Source organism: Coregonus clupeaformis, unplaced genomic scaffold (assembly GCF_020615455.1).
Source record: "Coregonus clupeaformis isolate EN_2021a unplaced genomic scaffold, ASM2061545v1 scaf0022, whole genome shotgun sequence".
In the NCBI taxonomy this organism is placed as follows: Eukaryota; Metazoa; Chordata; class Actinopteri; order Salmoniformes; family Salmonidae; genus Coregonus; species Coregonus clupeaformis.
The window spans coordinates 1,375,001-1,392,500 of NW_025533477.1; the positions used below are offsets into that span (position 1 = coordinate 1,375,001).

Here is a 17,500-nt window from a genome sequence, read left to right on the forward strand (position 1 = left end):
CACTGGAACCTGGGAAAAACAACAACAACATTAGCCCTGTCACTGGAACCTGGGATAAACAACAACAACGTTAGCCCTGTCACTGGAACCTGGTGGGATAAACAACAACAACATTAGCCCTGTCACTGGAACCTGGGATAAACAACAACAACATTAGCCCTATCACTGGAACCTGGAGGGATAAACAACAACAACATTAGCCCTGTCACTGGAACCTGGAGGGATAAACAACAACAACATTAGCCCTGTCACTGGAACCTGGGATAAACAACAACAACATTAGCCCTGTCACTGGAACCTGGTGGGATAAACAACAACAACATTAGCCCTGTCACTGGAACCTGGTGGGATAAACAACAACAACATTAGCCCTGTCACTGGAACCTGGTGGGATAAACAACAACAACATTAGCCCTGTCACTGGAACCTGGTGGGATAAACAACAACAACATTAGCCCTGTCACTGGAACCTGGGATAAACAACAACAACATTAGCCCTGTCACTGGAACCTGGGATAAACAACAACAACATTAGCCCTGGCATTGGAACCTGGGATAAACAACCACAATATTAGCCCTGTAACTGGAACCTGGGAAAAACAACAACAACATTAGCCCTGTCACTGGAACCTGGGATAAACAACAACAACATTAGCCCTGTCACTGGAACCTGGTGGGATAAACAACAACAACATTAGCCCTGTCACTGTAACCTGGAGAGATAAACAACAAAAGCATTAGCCCTGTCACTGGAACCTGGGATAAACAACAACAACATTAGCCCTGTCACTGGAACCTGGTGGGATAAACAAAAACAACATTAGCCCTGTCACTGGAACCTGGGATAAACAACAACAACATTAGCCCTGTCACTGGAACCTGGTGGGATAAACAACAACAACATTAGCCCTGTCACTGGAACCTGGAGGGATAAACAACAACAACATTAGCCCTGTCACTGGAACCTGGGATAAACAACAACAACATTAGCCCTGTCACTGGAACCTGGGATAAACAACAACAATATTAGCCCTGTCACTGGAACCTGGGAAAAACAACAACAACATTAGCCCTGTCACTGGAACCTGGGATAAACAACAACAACATTAGCCCTGTCACTGGAACCTGGTGGGATAAACAACAACAACATTAGCCCTGTCACTGTAACCTGGAGAGATAAACAACAACAGCATTAGCCCTGTCACTGTAACCTGGAGGGATAAACAACAACAACATTAGCCCTGTCACTGGAACCTGGGATAAACAACAACAACATTAGCCCTGTCACTGGAACCTGGGATAAACAACAACAACATTAGCCCTGTCACTGGAACCTGGTGGGATAAACAACAACAACATTAGCCCTGTCACTGGAACCTGGTGGGATAAACAACAACAATATTAGCCCTGTCACTGGAACCTGGGAAAAACAACAACAACATTAGCCCTGTCACTGGAACCTGGGATAAACAACAACAACGTTAGCCCTGTCACTGGAACCTGGTGGGATAAACAACAACAACATTAGCCCTGTCACTGGAACCTGGGATAAACAACAACAACATTAGCCCTATCACTGGAACCTGGAGGGATAAACAACAACAACATTAGCCCTGTCACTGGAACCTGGAGGGATAAACAACAACAACATTAGCCCTGTCACTGGAACCTGGGATAAACAACAACAACATTAGCCCTGTCACTGGAACCTGGTGGGATAAACAACAACAACATTAGCCCTGTCACTGGAACCTGGTGGGATAAACAACAACAACATTAGCCCTGTCACTGGAACCTGGTGGGATAAACAACAACAACATTAGCCCTGTCACTGGAACCTGGGATAAACAACAACAACATTAGCCCTGTCACTGGAACCTGGGATAAACAACAACAACATTAGCCCTGGCATTGGAACCTGGGATAAACAACAACAATATTAGCCCTGTAACTGGAACCTGGGAAAAACAACAACAACATTAGCCCTGTCACTGGAACCTGGGATAAACAACAACAACATTAGCCCTGTCACTGGAACCTGGTGGGATAAACAACAACAACATTAGCCCTGTCACTGTAACCTGGAGAGATAAACAACAAAAGCATTAGCCCTGTCACTGTAACCTGGGATAAACAACAACAACATTAGCCCTGTCACTGGAACCTGGTGGGATAAACAACAACAACATTAGCCCTGTCACTGTAACCTGGAGGGATAAACAACAACAACATTAGCCCTGTCACTGGAACCTGGGATAAACAACAACAACATTAGCCCTGTCACTGGAACCTGGGATAAACAACAACAACATTAGCCTTGTCACTGGAACCTGGTGGGATAAACAACAACAATATTAGCCCTGTCACTGGAACCTGGGATAAACAACAACAACATTAGCCCTGTCACTGGAACCTGGGATAAACAACAACAACATTAGCCCATTCACTGGAACCTGGGATAAACAACAACAACATTAGCCCTATCACTGGAACCTGGGAAAAAATACAACAACATTAGCCCTGTCACTGGAACCTGGGATAAACAACAACAACATTAGCCCTGTCACTGGAACCTGGGATAAACAACAACAACATTAGCCCTGTCACTGGAACCTGTGATAAACAACAACAACATTAGCCCTGTCACTGGAACCTGTGATAAACAACAACAACATTAGCCCTGTCACTGTAACCTGGGATAAACAACAACAACATTAGCCCTGTCACTGTAACCTGGGATAAACAACAACAACATTAGCCCTGTCACTGGAACCTGGGATAAACAACAACAACATTAGCCCTGTCACTGGAACCTGGGATAAACAACAACAACATTAGCCCTGTCACTGGAACCTGGGATAAACAACAACAACATTAGCCCTGTCACTGGAACCTGGGATAAAAAACAACAACATTAGCCCTGTCACTGGAACCTGGGATAAACAACAACAACATTAGCCCTGTCACTGGAACCTGGGATAAACAACAACAACATTAGCCCTGTCACTGGAACCTGGGAAAACAACAACAACATTAGCCCTGTCACTGGAACCTGGGATAAACAACAACAACATTAGCCCTGTCACTGAAACCTGGGATAAACAACAACAACATTAGCCCTGTCACTGGAACCTGGGATAAACAACAACAACATTAGCCCTGTCACTGGAACCTGGGATAAACAACAACAACATTAGCCCTGTCACTGGAACCTGTGATAAACAACAACAACATTAGCCCTGTCACTGGAACCTGGGATAAACAACAACAATATTAGCCCTGTCACTGTAACCTGGGATAAACAACAACAACATTAGCCCTGTCACTGGAACCTGGTGGGATAAACAACAACAACATTAGCCCTGTCACTGGAACCTGGGATAAACAACAACAACATTAGCCCTGTCACTGGAACCTGGGATAAACAACAACAACATTAGCCCTGTCACTGGAACCTGGGATAAACAACAACAACATTAGCCCTGTCACTGGAACCTGGGATAAAAAACAACAACATTAGCCCTGTCACTGGAACCTGGGATAAACAACAACAACATTAGCCCTGTCACTGGAACCTGGGATAAACAACAACAACATTAGCCCTGTCACTGGAACCTGGGAAAACAACAACAACATTAGCCCTGTCACTGGAACCTGGGATAAACAACAACAACATTAGCCCTGTCACTGTAACCTGGGATAAACAACAACAACATTAGCCCTGTCACTGGAACCTGGGATAAACAACAACAACATTAGCCCTGTCACTGGAACCTGGGATAAAAAACAACAACATTAGCCCTGTCACTGGAACCTGGGAAAACAACAACAACATTAGCCCTGTCACTGGAACCTGGGAAAAACAACAACAACATTAGCCCTGTCACTGTAACCTGGGATAAACAACAACAACATTAGCCCTGTCACTGGAACCTGGGATAAACAACAACAACATTAGCCCTGTCACTGGAACCTGGGATAAACAACAACAACATTAGCCCTGTCACTGGAACCTGGAGGGATAAACAACAACAATATTAGCCCTGTCACTGTAACCTGGGATAAACAACAACAACATTAGCCCTGTCACTGGAACCTGGGATAAACAACAACAACATTAGCCCTGTCACTGTAACCTGGGATAAACAACAACAACATTAGCCCTGTCACTGGAACCTGGGATAAACAACAACAACATTAGCCCTGTCACTGGAACCTGGGATAAACAACAACAACATTAGCCCTGTCACTGGAACCTGGAGGGATAAACAACAACAATATTAGCCCTGTCACTGTAACCTGGGATAAACAACAACAACATTAGCCCTGTCACTGGAACCTGGGATAAACAACAACAACATTAGCCCTGTCACTGTAACCTGGGATAAACAACAACAACATTAGCCCTGTCACTGGAACCTGGGATAAACAACAACAACATTAACCCTGTCACTGGAACCTGGAGGGATAAACAACAACAACATTAGCCCTGTCACTGGAACCTGGTGGGATAAACAACAACAACATTAGCCCTGTCACTGGAACCTGGTGGGATAAACAACAACAATATTAGCCCTGTCACTGGAACCTGGGATAAACAACAACAACATTAGCCCTGTCACTGGAACCTGGGATAAACAACAACAACATTAGCCCTGTCACTGGAACCTGGTGGGATAAACAACAACAATATTAGCCCTGTCACTGGTACCTGGGAAAAACAACAACAACATTAGACCTGTCACTGGAACCTGGAGGGATAAACAACAACAACATTAGCCCTGTCACTGGAACCTGGGATAAACAACAACAACATTAGCCCTGTCACTGTAACCTGGGATAAACAACAACAACATTAGCCCTGTCACTGGAACCTGGGATAAACAACAACAACATAAACCCTGTCACTGGAACCTGGAGGGATAAACAACAACAACATTAGCCCTGTCACTGGAACCTGGGATAAACAACAACAACATTAGCCCTGTCACTGGAACCTGGTGGGATAAACAACAACAACATTAGCCCTGTCACTGGAACCTGGGATAAACAACAACAACATTAGCCCTGTCACTGGAACCTGGGATAAACAACAACAACATTAGCCCTGTCACTGTAACCTGGGATAAACAACAACAACATTAGCCCTGTCACTGGAACCTGGTGGGATAAACAACAACAATATTAGCCCTGTCACTGGAACCTGGTGGGATAAACAACAACAATATTAGCCCTGTCACTGGAACCTGGTGGGATAAACAACAACAACATTAGACCTGTCACTGGAACCTGGGATAAACAACAACAACATTAGCCCTGTCACTGGAACCTGGGATAAACAACAACAACATTAGCCCTGTCACTGGAACCTGGGATACACAACAACAACATTAGCCCTGTCACTGGAACCTGGTGGGATAAACAACAACAATATTAGCCCTGTCACTGGAACCTGGGAAAAACAACAACAACATTAGCCCTGTCACTGGAACCTGGTGGGATAAACAACAACAACATTAGCCCTGTCACTGTAACCTGGGATAAACAACAACAACATTAGCCCTGTCACTGTAACCTTGGATAAACAACAACAACATTAGCCCTGTCACTGGAACCTGGTGGGATAAACAACAACAACATTAGCCCTGTCACTGGAACCTGGAGGGATAAACAACAACAACATTAGCCCTGTCACTGTAACCTGGGATAAACAACAACAACATTAGCCCTGTCACTGTAACCTGGGATAAACAACAACAACATTAGCCCTGTCACTGGAACCTGGAGGGATAAACAACAACAACATTAGCCCTGTCACTGTAACCTGGGATAAACAACAACAACATTAGCCCTGTCACTGTAACCTGGGATAAACAACAACAATATTAGCCCTGTCACTGGAACCTGGAGGGATAAACAACAACAACATTAGCCCTGTCACTGGAACCTGGGATATACAACAACATTAGCCCTGTCACTGTAACCTGGAGGGATAAACAACAACAACATTAGCCCTGTCACTGGAACCTGGTGGGATAAACAACAACAATATTAGCCCTGTCACTGGAACCTGGTGGGATAAACAACAACAATATTAGTCCTGTCACTGGAACCTGGTGTGATAAACAACAACAACATTAGCCCTGTCACTAGAAACCTGGGATAAACAACAACAACATTAGCCCTGTCACTGGAACCTGGGATAAACAACAACAACATTAGCCCTGTCACTGTAACCTGGAGGGATAAACAACAACAACATTAGCCCTGTCACTGTAACCTGGGATAAACAACAACAACATTAGCCCTGTCACTAGAAACCTGGGATAAACAACAACAACATTAGCCCTGTCACTGGAACCTGGGATAAACAACAACAACATTAGCCCTGTCACTGGAACCTGGGATAAACAACAACAACATTAGCCCTGTCACTGGAACCTGGGATAAACAACAACAACATTAGCCCTGTCACTGGAACCTGGGATAAACAACAACAACATTAGCCCTGTCACTGGAACCTGGGATAAACAACAACAACATTAGCCCTGTCACTGGAACCTGGGATAAACAACAACAACATTAGCCCTGTCACTGGAACCTGGGATAAACAACAACAACATTAGCCCTGTCACTGGAACCTGGGATAAACAACAACAGACTGTCTGTAATGGGGTTTAAAGACACAGACAGCAGCAACCAGTTAAATATCACTTTAGTTAATTCAATCATTTATCACCAGCTAGCCCACTGAATAATAACCTGAATCATTTATCACCAGCTAGCCCACTGAATAATAACCTGAATCATTTATCACCAGCTAGCCCACTGAATAATAACCTGAATCATTTATCACCTGTCACGCCCTGACTCTATGGACTTGTATTGGTTGTGTCAGGGTGTGTATTTTCTGTGTTGGGTTTGTCTATGTTAGTTTCTAGATCGTTTAGATCTATGTTGGCCAGGGTGGTTCCCAATCAGAGGCAGCTGTAGCTCGTTGTCTCTGATTGGGGACTATACTTAGGTAGCCTGTTGGCACTAGTGGGGTGTGGGATCTTGTTCCGTGTGAGGTATGTTATTTGTCTACCTTGGACTTCATGTTTCGTTTGTTGTTTTGTCGTGTGTTTAGTCATTAATAAATATAAATGCATATCACGCTGCGCCTTGGTCCTTCTCGTCCGTAAACGATCGTGACATCACCAGCTACCCCACTGAATAATAACCTGAATCATTTATCATCAGCTAGCCCACTGAATAATAACTTGAATCATTTAATCACCAGCTAGCCCACTGAATAATAACCTGAATCATTTAATCACCAGCTACCCCACTGAATAATAACCTGAATCATTTAATCACCAGCTAGCCCACTGAATAATAACCTGAATCATTTAATCACCAGCTACCCCACTGAATAATAACTTGAATCATTTATCACCAGCTAGCCCACTGAATAATAACTTGAATCATTTATCACCAGCTAGCCCACTGAATAATAACCTGAATCATTTAATCACCAGCTAGCCCACTGAATAATAACCTGAATCATTTATCACCAGCTAGCCCAATGAATAATAACCTGAATCATTTATCACCAGCTAGCCCACTGAATAATAACCTGAATCATTTAATCACCAGCTAGCCCACTGAATAATAACCTGAATCATTTATCACCAGCTAGCCCACTGAATAATAACCTGAATCATTTATCACCAGCTAGCCCACTGAATAATAACCTGAATCAAGAAGGAAGGGAAGCTGTTGGAGCCAGATGAAGGGAAGCTGTTGTTGGAGCCAGAGGAAAGGAAGCAGAGAGGAAGAGGAGCCAGAGGAAAGGAAGCAGAGAGGAAGAGGAGCCAGAGGAAGGGAAGCTGTTGGAGCCAGAGGAAAGGAAGCAGAGAGGAAGAGGAGCCAGAGGAAGGTGTGTCCCTGTCTCACCCAGCACTGTGACAGCAGCGGAGGAGTGTATGCAGAGCTGTTGTTGGAGCCAGAGGAAAGGAAGCAGAGAGGAAGAGGAGCCAGAGGAAGGTGTGTCCCTGTCTCACCCAGCACTGTGACGGCAGCGGAGGAGTGTATGCAGAGCTGTTGTTGGAGCCAGAGGAAAGGAAGCAGAGAGGAAGAGGAGCCAGAGGAAAGGAAGCAGAGAGGAAGAGGAGCCAGAGGAAGGTGTGTCCCTGTCTCACCCAGCACTGTGACGGCAGCGGAGGAGTGTATGCAGAGCTGTTGTTGGAGCCAGAGGAAAGGAAGCAGAGAGGAAGAGGAGCCAGAGGAAGGTGTGTCCCTGTCTCACCCAGCACTGTGACAGCAGCGGAGGAGTGTATGCAGAGCTGTTGTTGGAGCCAGAGGAAAGGAAGCAGAGAGGAAGAGGAGCCAGAGGAAGGTGTGTCCCTGTCTCACCCAGCACTGTGACGGGCAGAGAGGAAGAGGAGCCAGAGGAAGGTGTGTCCCTGTCTCACCCAGCACTGTGACGGGCAGAGAGGAAGAGGAGCCAGAGGAAGGTGTGTCCCTGTCTCACCCAGCACTGTGACGGCAGCGGAGGAGTGTATGCAGAGCTGTTGTTGGAGCCAGAGGAAAGGAAGCAGAGAGGAAGAGGAGCCAGAGGAAGGTGTGTCCCTGTCTCACCCAGCACTGTGACGGCAGCGGAGGAGTGTATGCAGAGCTGTTGTTGGAGCCAGAGGAAAGGGAAGCAGAGAGGAAGAGGAGCCAGAGGAAGGTGTGTCCCTGTCTCACCCAGCACTGTGACGGCAGCGGAGGGAGTGTATGCAGAGCTGTTGTTGGAGCCAGAGGAAAGGAAGCAGAGAGGAAGAGGAGCCAGAGGAAGGTGTGTCCCTGTCTCACCCAGCACTGTGACGGCAGCGGAGGAGTGTATGCAGAGCTGTTGTTGGAGCCAGAGGAAAGGAAGCAGAGAGGAAGAGGAGCCAGAGGAAGGTGTGTCCCTGTCTCACCCAGCACTGTGACGGCAGCGGAGGAGTGTATGCAGAGCTGTTGTTGGAGCCAGAGGAAAGGAAGCAGAGAGGAAGAGGAGCCAGAGGAAGGTGTGTCCCTGTCTCACCCAGCACTGTGACGGGGAGAGTGTATGCGAGCTGTTGTTGGGCCAGAGGAAAGGAAGCAGAGAGGAAGAGGAGCCAGAGGAAGGTGTGTCCCTGTCTCACCCAGCACTGTGACGGCAGCGGAGGAGTGTATGCAGAGCTGTTGTTGGAGCCAGAGGAAAGGAAGCAGAGAGGAAGAGGAGCCAGAGGAAGGTGTGTCCCTGTCTCACCCAGCACTGTGACGGCAGCGGAGGAGTGTATGCAGAGCTGTTGTTGGAGCCAGAGGAAAGGAAGCAGAGAGGAAGAGGAGCCAGAGGAAGGTGTGTCCCTGTCTCACCCAGCACTGTGACGGCAGCGGAGGAGTGTATGCAGAGCTGTTGTTGGAGCCAGAGGAAAGGAAGCAGAGAGGAAGAGGAGCCAGAGGAAGGTGTGTCCCTGTCTCACCCAGCACTGTGACAGCAGCGGAGGAGTGTATGCAGAGCTGTTGTTGGAGCCAGAGGAAAGGAAGCAGAGAGGAAGAGGAGCCAGAGGAAGGTGTGTCCCTGTCTCACCCAGCACTGTGACAGCAGCGGAGGAGTGTATGCAGAGCTGTTGTTGGAGCCAGAGGAAAGGAAGCAGAGAGGAAGAGGAGCCAGAGGAAGGTGTGTCCCTGTCTCACCCAGCACTGTGACAGCAGCGGAGGAGTGTATGCAGAGCTGTTGTTGGAGCCAGAGGAAAGGAAGCAGAGAGGAAGAGGAGCCAGGAAGGTGTGTCCCTGTCTCACCCAGCACTGTGACGGGGCAGCGGAGGAGTGTATGCAGAGCTGTTGTTGGAGCCAGAGGAAAGGAAGCAGAGAGGAAGAGGAGCCAGAGGAAGGTGTGTCCCTGTCTCACCCAGCACTGTGACGGCAGCGGAGGAGTGTATGCAGCCTCTCTGATTACAGGCGGTGCAGGTGTAGAGACCAGCGTCCTCTTCACTGACACGCTGGATACTCAACGTCCTGTTGGCGTCCTGCAGCTGCAGTCCTACACACACACACACACACACACACACACACAACACACACACACACACACACACACGGCTGTCAATCACTGACACAAACACGTAGGCATGCGCTTGCACACACACACCATTCTGACAAACACACACACACACACACACACACACACACACACACACACACACACACACACACACACACACACACACACACACACACACACACACACACACAACTAGTCTTGTCTGCTAACCTGACAGCTACTCAGATTGATCCTAATGTCAGCCTATCCTCCCTCCCTCCCTCCCTCCCTCGCTCCCTCGCTCCCTCGATCGCTCCCCCTCCCTCCCTCCCCCCTCCCTCCTTCCCTCCCTCCCTTTCATCTACCTCTCTATCACTCCTTTCCACATTTCATTTATTTAATGTCTCCAAAGTGATGTCCCAGCTGTCTGCACTCCTGCCAGACTGTCACTCAATCCAACCCCCCGACCTCTAACCCCTCAGAGACACACTGTGGAAGCTGATGACTACAGCTACAGGTGTGGGAGATGGCACGGCGTATACGGTGTGTGTGTTCATGTCTCCGTGTGTCTGTGTGCCTTTGTGTGTGTGTGTGTGTGTGTGTGTGTGTGTGTGTGTGTGTGTCTGTGTGTGTGGGTACCTACCTGACATTTGGTGCAGGGGCTGGTTGTCTTTGAACCAGGAGAGGTGTGGTGAAGGAGTTCCCACTACATCACACTCCATCAGGAGAGACTCACTGACGTTCACTGTCTGATTGGTCGGGTTGTGTCTGTACCGGGGGGCTTCTAGAGCTGGGGAGGGGGAATAGAGAGAGAGAGAGGAGAGAGAGAAGAGAGTGAGAGAGAGAGAGAGAGAGAGAGAGAGAGAGAGAGAGAGAGAGAGAGAGAGAGAGAGAGAGAGGAGACGAGAGAGAGAGAGAGAGAGAGAGAGAGAGAGACAAAGAGAGAGAGACAAAGAGAGAGAGAGAACAAGAGAGAGAGAATGAGAGAGAGAGAGAGAGAATGAGAGAGAGAAAACGAGAGAGAGAGAACGAGAGAGCGAGAGAGAGAGAGAGAGAACGAGAGAGAGAGAACAAGAGAGAGAGAACAAGAGAGAGAGAGAGAGAGAGAGAGAGAATGAGAGACAAGAGAGAGAGAACGAGAGAGAGAGAGAGAGAACAAGAGAAAGAGAGAGAGAGAGAACATGAGAGAGAGAACGAGAGAGAAAGAACGAGAGCGAGAACGAGAGAGAGAAAGAGAGAGAGAGAACGAGAGAGAGAACAAGAGAGAGAACAAGGGAGAGAGAGAACAAGAGAGAGAAAGAGAGAGAGAACAAGAGAAAGAGAATGAGAGAGAGAATGAGAGAGAGAAAGAGAGAGAGAGAACGAGAGAGAGAACAAGAGAGAGAACGAGAGAGTGAGAACGAGAGAGAGAAAGAGAGAGAGAGAATGAGAGAGAGAACAAGAGAGAGCGAAAGAGAACGAGAGAGAACAAGAGAGAGAGAACAAGAGAAATAGAGAGAGAGAGCACAAGAGAGAGAAAGAGAGAGAACAAGAAAGAGAGAGAGAACAAGATAGAGAGAGAGAGAACAAGAGAGAGAGTGAATGAGAGAACGAGAGAGATAGAACGAGAGAGAGAGAACAGAGAGAGAGAGAGAGAGAGAGAGAGAGAGAGAATGAGAGAGAACAAGAGAGAGAGAACGAGAGAGAGAGAACAAGAGAGAGAGAGAACAAGAGAAAGAGTGAGAGAGAGAACAAGAGAGAGAGAACGAGAGAGAGAGAATGAGAGAGAGAGAACGAGAGAGAGAAAAAGAAAGAGAGAAAGAGAGAGAGAGAACGAGAGAGAGAACAAGAGAGAGAACAAGGGAGAGAGAGAACAAGAGAGAGAGCAAGAGAGAGAAAGAGAGAGAGAACAAGAGAGAGAGAACGAGAGAGAGAGAACGAGAGAGAGAGAACGAGAGAGAGAGAGAGAGAATGAGAGAGAGAGAGAGAACGAGAGAGATAGAACAAGAGAGAGAACGAGAGAGAGATAAGAGAGAGAGAGAGAGAACGAGAGAGAACGAGAGAGAACAAGAGAGAACAAGAGAGAGAGAGAACAAGAGAGAGAACAAGAGAGAGAGAGAGAGAGAGAGAGCAAGAGAGAGAAAGAGAGAGAGAACAGAGAGAGAACGAGAGAGAGAGAGAACGAGAGAGAGAGAGAACGAGAGAGAGAACAAGAGAGAGAACGAGAGAGAGAGAGAGAGAACAGAGAGAGAACGAGAGAGAACAAGAGAGAGAGAGAGAACAAAAGAGAGAGAGAGAGAGAGAGAGAGAGAGAGAGAGAGAGAGAGAGAGAGAGAGAGAGAGAGAGAGAGAGAGAGAGAGAGAGAGAGAGAGAGAGGAGAGAAGAGAGACAGAGAGAGTGAGAGAACAGATTGTACTCCTTATGGACTCAAACGGGAAATACATAGAAGAAAATAAACTTTTTCCCAAACACAAAGTCTCAAAAGACCAGCGAGACACCCTCCCAGACCAGCGAGACACCCCGCCCAGACCTGCGAGACACTCTCCCAGACCAGCGAGAAACCCCGCCCAGACCAGCGAGACACCCCGCCCAGACCAGCGAGACACCCCGCCCAGACCAGCGAGACACCCCGCCCAGACCAGCGAGACACCCCGCCCAGACCAGCGAGGCACTCTCCCAGACCAGCGAGACACTCTCCCGGACCAGCGAGACACTCTCCCGGACCAGCGAGACACTCTCCCGGACCAGCGAGACACCCCATCCAGACCAGCGATACACTCTCCCAGACCAGCGAGACACTCTCCCAGACCAGCGAGACACTCTCCCAGACCAGCGAGACACTCTCCCAGACCAGCGATACACTCTCCCAGACCAGCGAGACACCCCGCCCAGACCAGCGAGACACCCCGCCCAGACCAGCGAGACACTCTCCCAGACCAGCGAGACACTCTCCCAGACCAGCGAGACACCCCGCCCAGACCAGCGAGACACCCCGCCCAGACCAGCGAGACACTCTCCCAGACCAGCAAGACACTCTCCCAGACCAGCGAGACACTCTCCCAGACCAGCGAGACACTCTCCCAGACCAGTGAGACACCCTCAGACCAGCGAGACACTCTCCCGGACCAGCGAGACACTCTCCCAGACCAGTGAGTCACCCTCCCAGACCAGTGAGACACTCTCCCAGACCAGCGAGACACTCTCCCAGACCAGCGAGACACCCTCAGACCTGCGGGAACCTCCCCCCTCCCCCAGACCTACATATAGAGGACCCCCGCCGAGAGGACCTACATCCAGACCACACCACAGCAAAAAAAAAAAAAAAAAAAATAAGCACCACCAGCCACATCCACACCCCCACCCCAACCAATCAACACCCCCCAAACCAACCATGCCCTCACCCCATTTAGGCCCCCTCAGATCAGACCTATGCCCCTCCTACCCACCCCATGCCCCCCAATCCCGCAAAGAGGGCCTCAACATGAAAGTCACACATACGCCCGTGAGAAGGCAAACAGGCCCAACCCCCACTCTTACACTAGCCCAATCCAATGGCATGTACCAGATGCTCAGCAGGCTCTGCTCACACTTACTGGTCTGAGGCCAAACCACACGACTAACAACATTGGACACTTTATGGAACACAAAGCCTTCACTATCTCATCCTGGAATATCCAAGGCCTGAGGTCATCTGCCTTTGGCATAAAGAGCAGGAATCTGGACTTCACCTAAGAAACCAGAAATACAGACATTGTCATCATACAATAGACATGGTATAGAGGAGATGGACCCACTGGTTGCCCTCTAGGTTACAGAGAGCTGGTAGTCCCATCCACCAAACTACCAGGTGTGAAACAGGGAAGAGACTCAGGGGGTATGCTAATTTGGTATAGAGCAGACCTATCTCACTCGATTAAATTAATCGAAACAGGAACATTTTACATTTGGCTAGAAATTCAAAAGGAAATTATCTCAACAGAGAAAAATGTCCTCCTGTGTGCTACCTATATCCCCCCACTAGAATCCCCATACTTTAATGAAGACAGTTTCTCCATCCTGGAGGGGGAAATCAATCATTTCCAGGCCCAGGGACATGTACTAGTCTGTGGCGACCTAAATGCCAGAACTAGACAAGAATCTGACACCCTCAGCACACCTACCTGGTGGTGACAGCATTTGCTCCCCCTACACACAACTACGACAACATAACCAACAAAAACGAGTCACAACTCCTGCAGCTCTGTCGCACGCTGGGTATGTACATAGTCAATGGTAGGCTTCGAGGAGACTCCTACGGTAGATACACCTATAGCTCATCTCTTGGCAGTAGTACTGTAGATTACTTTATCACTGACCTCAACCCAGAGTCTCTCAGAGCGTTCAAAGTCAGCTCAATGACACCCCTATCAGATCACAGCAAAATCACAGTCTACTTGAACAGAGCAATACTCAATCATGAGGCATCAAAGCCAAAGGAACTGCATGCTATAGATGGAAGGAAAGTAGTGTGGAAACCTACCAAAAAACAATTAGGCAACAACAAATTCAATCCCTTTTAGACAACTTCCTGGACAAAATATTTCACTGTAATAGTGAAGGTGTAAACTTGGCAGTAGAAAACCTAAAAAGTATATTTGACCTCAGCTTCCCTATCAAATTTAAAACTTTCTAGCAGACAACCTAAGAAAATTAACAACAATGACAAATGGTTTGATGAAGAATGCAAAAACCTAAGAAAGAAATTGAGAAACCTGTCCAACCAAAAACATAGAGACCCAGAAAACCTGAGCCTACGCCTTCACTATGGTGAATCACTAAAACAATACAGAAATAAACTACGGAAAAAGAAGGAACAACACGTCAGAAATCAGCTCAATATAATTGAAGGATCCATAGACTCTAACCACTTCTGGGAAAATTGGAAAACACTAAACAAAGAACAACAAGAAGCGTTATCTATCCAAAACTGAGATGTATGGATAAACCACTTCTCCAATCTTTTTGGCCCTATAACAAAGAACAAAGAACAAACATCAAAAACATATACATGATCAAATACAAATCTTAGAATCAACTATTAAAGACTACCATATTTTTTTACATTTTAGTCATTTAGCAGACGCTCTTATCCAGTGAGTGCATACGTTTTTTTATTTTATATATTTTTTTCACACTGGCCCCCCGTGGGAATCGAACCCACAACCCTGGCATTGCAAACGCCATGCTCTACCAACCAAGCTACATCCCTGCCGGCCATTCCTTACCCTACCCTGGACGACGCTGGGCCAATTGTGCGCCGCCCCATGGGTCTCCCGGTCGCGGCCGGCTATGACATATACATGATCAAATGCAAATCTTAGAATCAGCTATGAAAGACTACCAGAACCCACTGGATTCTCAAATTACATTGAATGAACTACAAGACAAAATACAAACCCTCCATCCCAGCCTGTGGTGTTGATGGTATCCTAAATGAAATGATAAAATATACAGACCACAAATTCCAGTTGGCTATGGTTAAACTCTTTAACATCATACTTAGCTCTGGCATCTTCCCCAATATTTGGAACCAAGGACTGATCAACCCAATCCACAAAAGTGTAGACAAATTTGACCCCAATAACTACAGTGGGATATGCGTCAACAGCAACCTTGGGAAAATCCTCTGCATTATCATTAACAGCAGACTCACATTTCCTCAGTGTAAACAATGTACTGAGCAAATGTCAAATTCGCGTTTTACCAAATTACCGTACGACAGACCACGTATTCACCCTACTCACCCTAATTGACAAACAAACAAACCAAAACAAAGGCAATGTCTTCTCATGCTTTGTTGAGTTCAAAAAAGCTTTTGACTCAATTTGGCATGAGGGTCTGCTATACAAATTGATGGAAAGTGGGGTTGGGGGAAAAACATACAACATTATAAAATCCATGTACACAAACAAGTGTGCGGTTAAAATTAGCAAAAAACACACACATTTCTTTCCACAGGACCGTGGAGTGAGACAGGGATGCAGTTTAAGCCCCACCCTCTTCAACATATATATCAACGAATTGGCGAGGGCACTAGAACAGTCTGCAGCACCCGGCCTCACCCTACTAGAATCTGAAATCAAATGTCTACTGTTTGCTGATGATCTGGTGCTTCTGTCCCCAACCAAGGAGGGCCTACAGCAGCACCTAGATCTTCTGCACAGATTATGTCAGACCTGGGCCTTGACAGTAAATCTCAGTAAGACAAATATAATGGTGTTCCAAAAAAGGTCCAGTTGCCAGGACCTCAAATACAAATTCCATCTAGACACTGTTGCCCTAGAGCACACAAAAAACTATACATACCTCGGCCTAAACATCAGCGCCACAGGTTACTGCCATCAAAAATAACATAAAATTTGACATACCAATTAGGATCTGGCTAAAAATACTTGAATCTGTTATAGAACCCATTGCCCTTAATGGTTGTGAGGTCTGGGGTCCGCTCACCAACCAAGAATTCACAAAATGGGACAAACACCAAATTGAGGCTCTGCATGCAGAATTCTGCAAAAACATCCTCCGTGTACAACGTAAAACACCAAATAATGCATGCAGAGCAGAATTAGGCCGATACCCACTAATTATCAACATCCAGAAAAGAGCCGTTAAATTCTATAACCACCTAAAAGGAAGCGATTCCCAAACCTTCCATAACAAAGCTATAATCTACAGAGAGATGAACTTGGAGAAGAGTCCCCTAAGTAAGCTGGTCCTGGGGCTCTGTTCATAAACACAAACAGACCCCACAGAGCCCCAGGACAGCAACACAATTAGACCCAACCAAATCATGAGAAAACAAAAAATATAATTACTTGACACATTGGAAAGAATTAACAAAAAAACAGAGCAAACTAGGGTGCTATTTGGCCCTAAACAGGGAGTACACAGTGTCAGGAGATGGAGAATACCATGTGACTGAGGTTAAAGGGTCAGGACTGGACATGAATTAAGCGTTAGTGTGTTAATGACTGGGCCTATCTTCAGAGGGACTAGTGCGTGTTTAAACCCTACAGCGTCTTCGTCTCAGGCCTAACAACACCCGTGCCGATATATACTCCAAACACCGGCTTCTTGGGCATTATCACTTAAATACACTGAGATAAATACACTGTGTGTGTTGGTGTGTGAGGGCGACGTTCTTCTGTGTGTGTGTGTGTGTGTGGGTATATGGTTACACTCTTAGAATAAAGGTGCTATCTAGAACCAATAAGGGTTCTTCGCTGTCCCCATAGGAGAAACCTTTGAAGAACCCTGTTTGGTTCCAGGTAGAACCCTTTTGGGTTCTAATTGGAATCCAAAAGGGTTCTACCTGGATCCAAAAAGGGTTCTCCTATGGGGATAGCCGAAGAACCCTTTTGGAACCCTTCTTTCTAAGAGTGTAACCGTTCCTGTGCGTTTACTCTCTCACCTTTAACCGATATGTATTTGCGTAGACAGTGTTTCTC

At 47.0% G+C, this 17,500-nt stretch overlaps 1 protein-coding gene across 2 annotated transcripts in view; it reads right to left on the minus strand.

The window, feature by feature from the left end:
* flt4 (fms related receptor tyrosine kinase 4) overlaps positions 1-17,500 on the minus strand; it is a 126,768-nt gene that overhangs the window by 38,025 nt on the left and 71,243 nt on the right. For both annotated transcript variants that reach the window (XM_045212555.1, XM_045212554.1), the window contains exons 13-15: positions 17,464-17,500; positions 10,677-10,823; positions 9,902-10,033 (exon numbers count right to left, since the gene is read on the minus strand). The exon at positions 17,464-17,500 is cut by the window's right edge and continues 192 nt beyond it. In XM_045212555.1, the coding sequence (XP_045068490.1) occupies positions 9,902-10,033; positions 10,677-10,823; positions 17,464-17,500 (316 nt within the window). The remainder of the gene's footprint in view (positions 1-9,901; positions 10,034-10,676; positions 10,824-17,463) is intronic.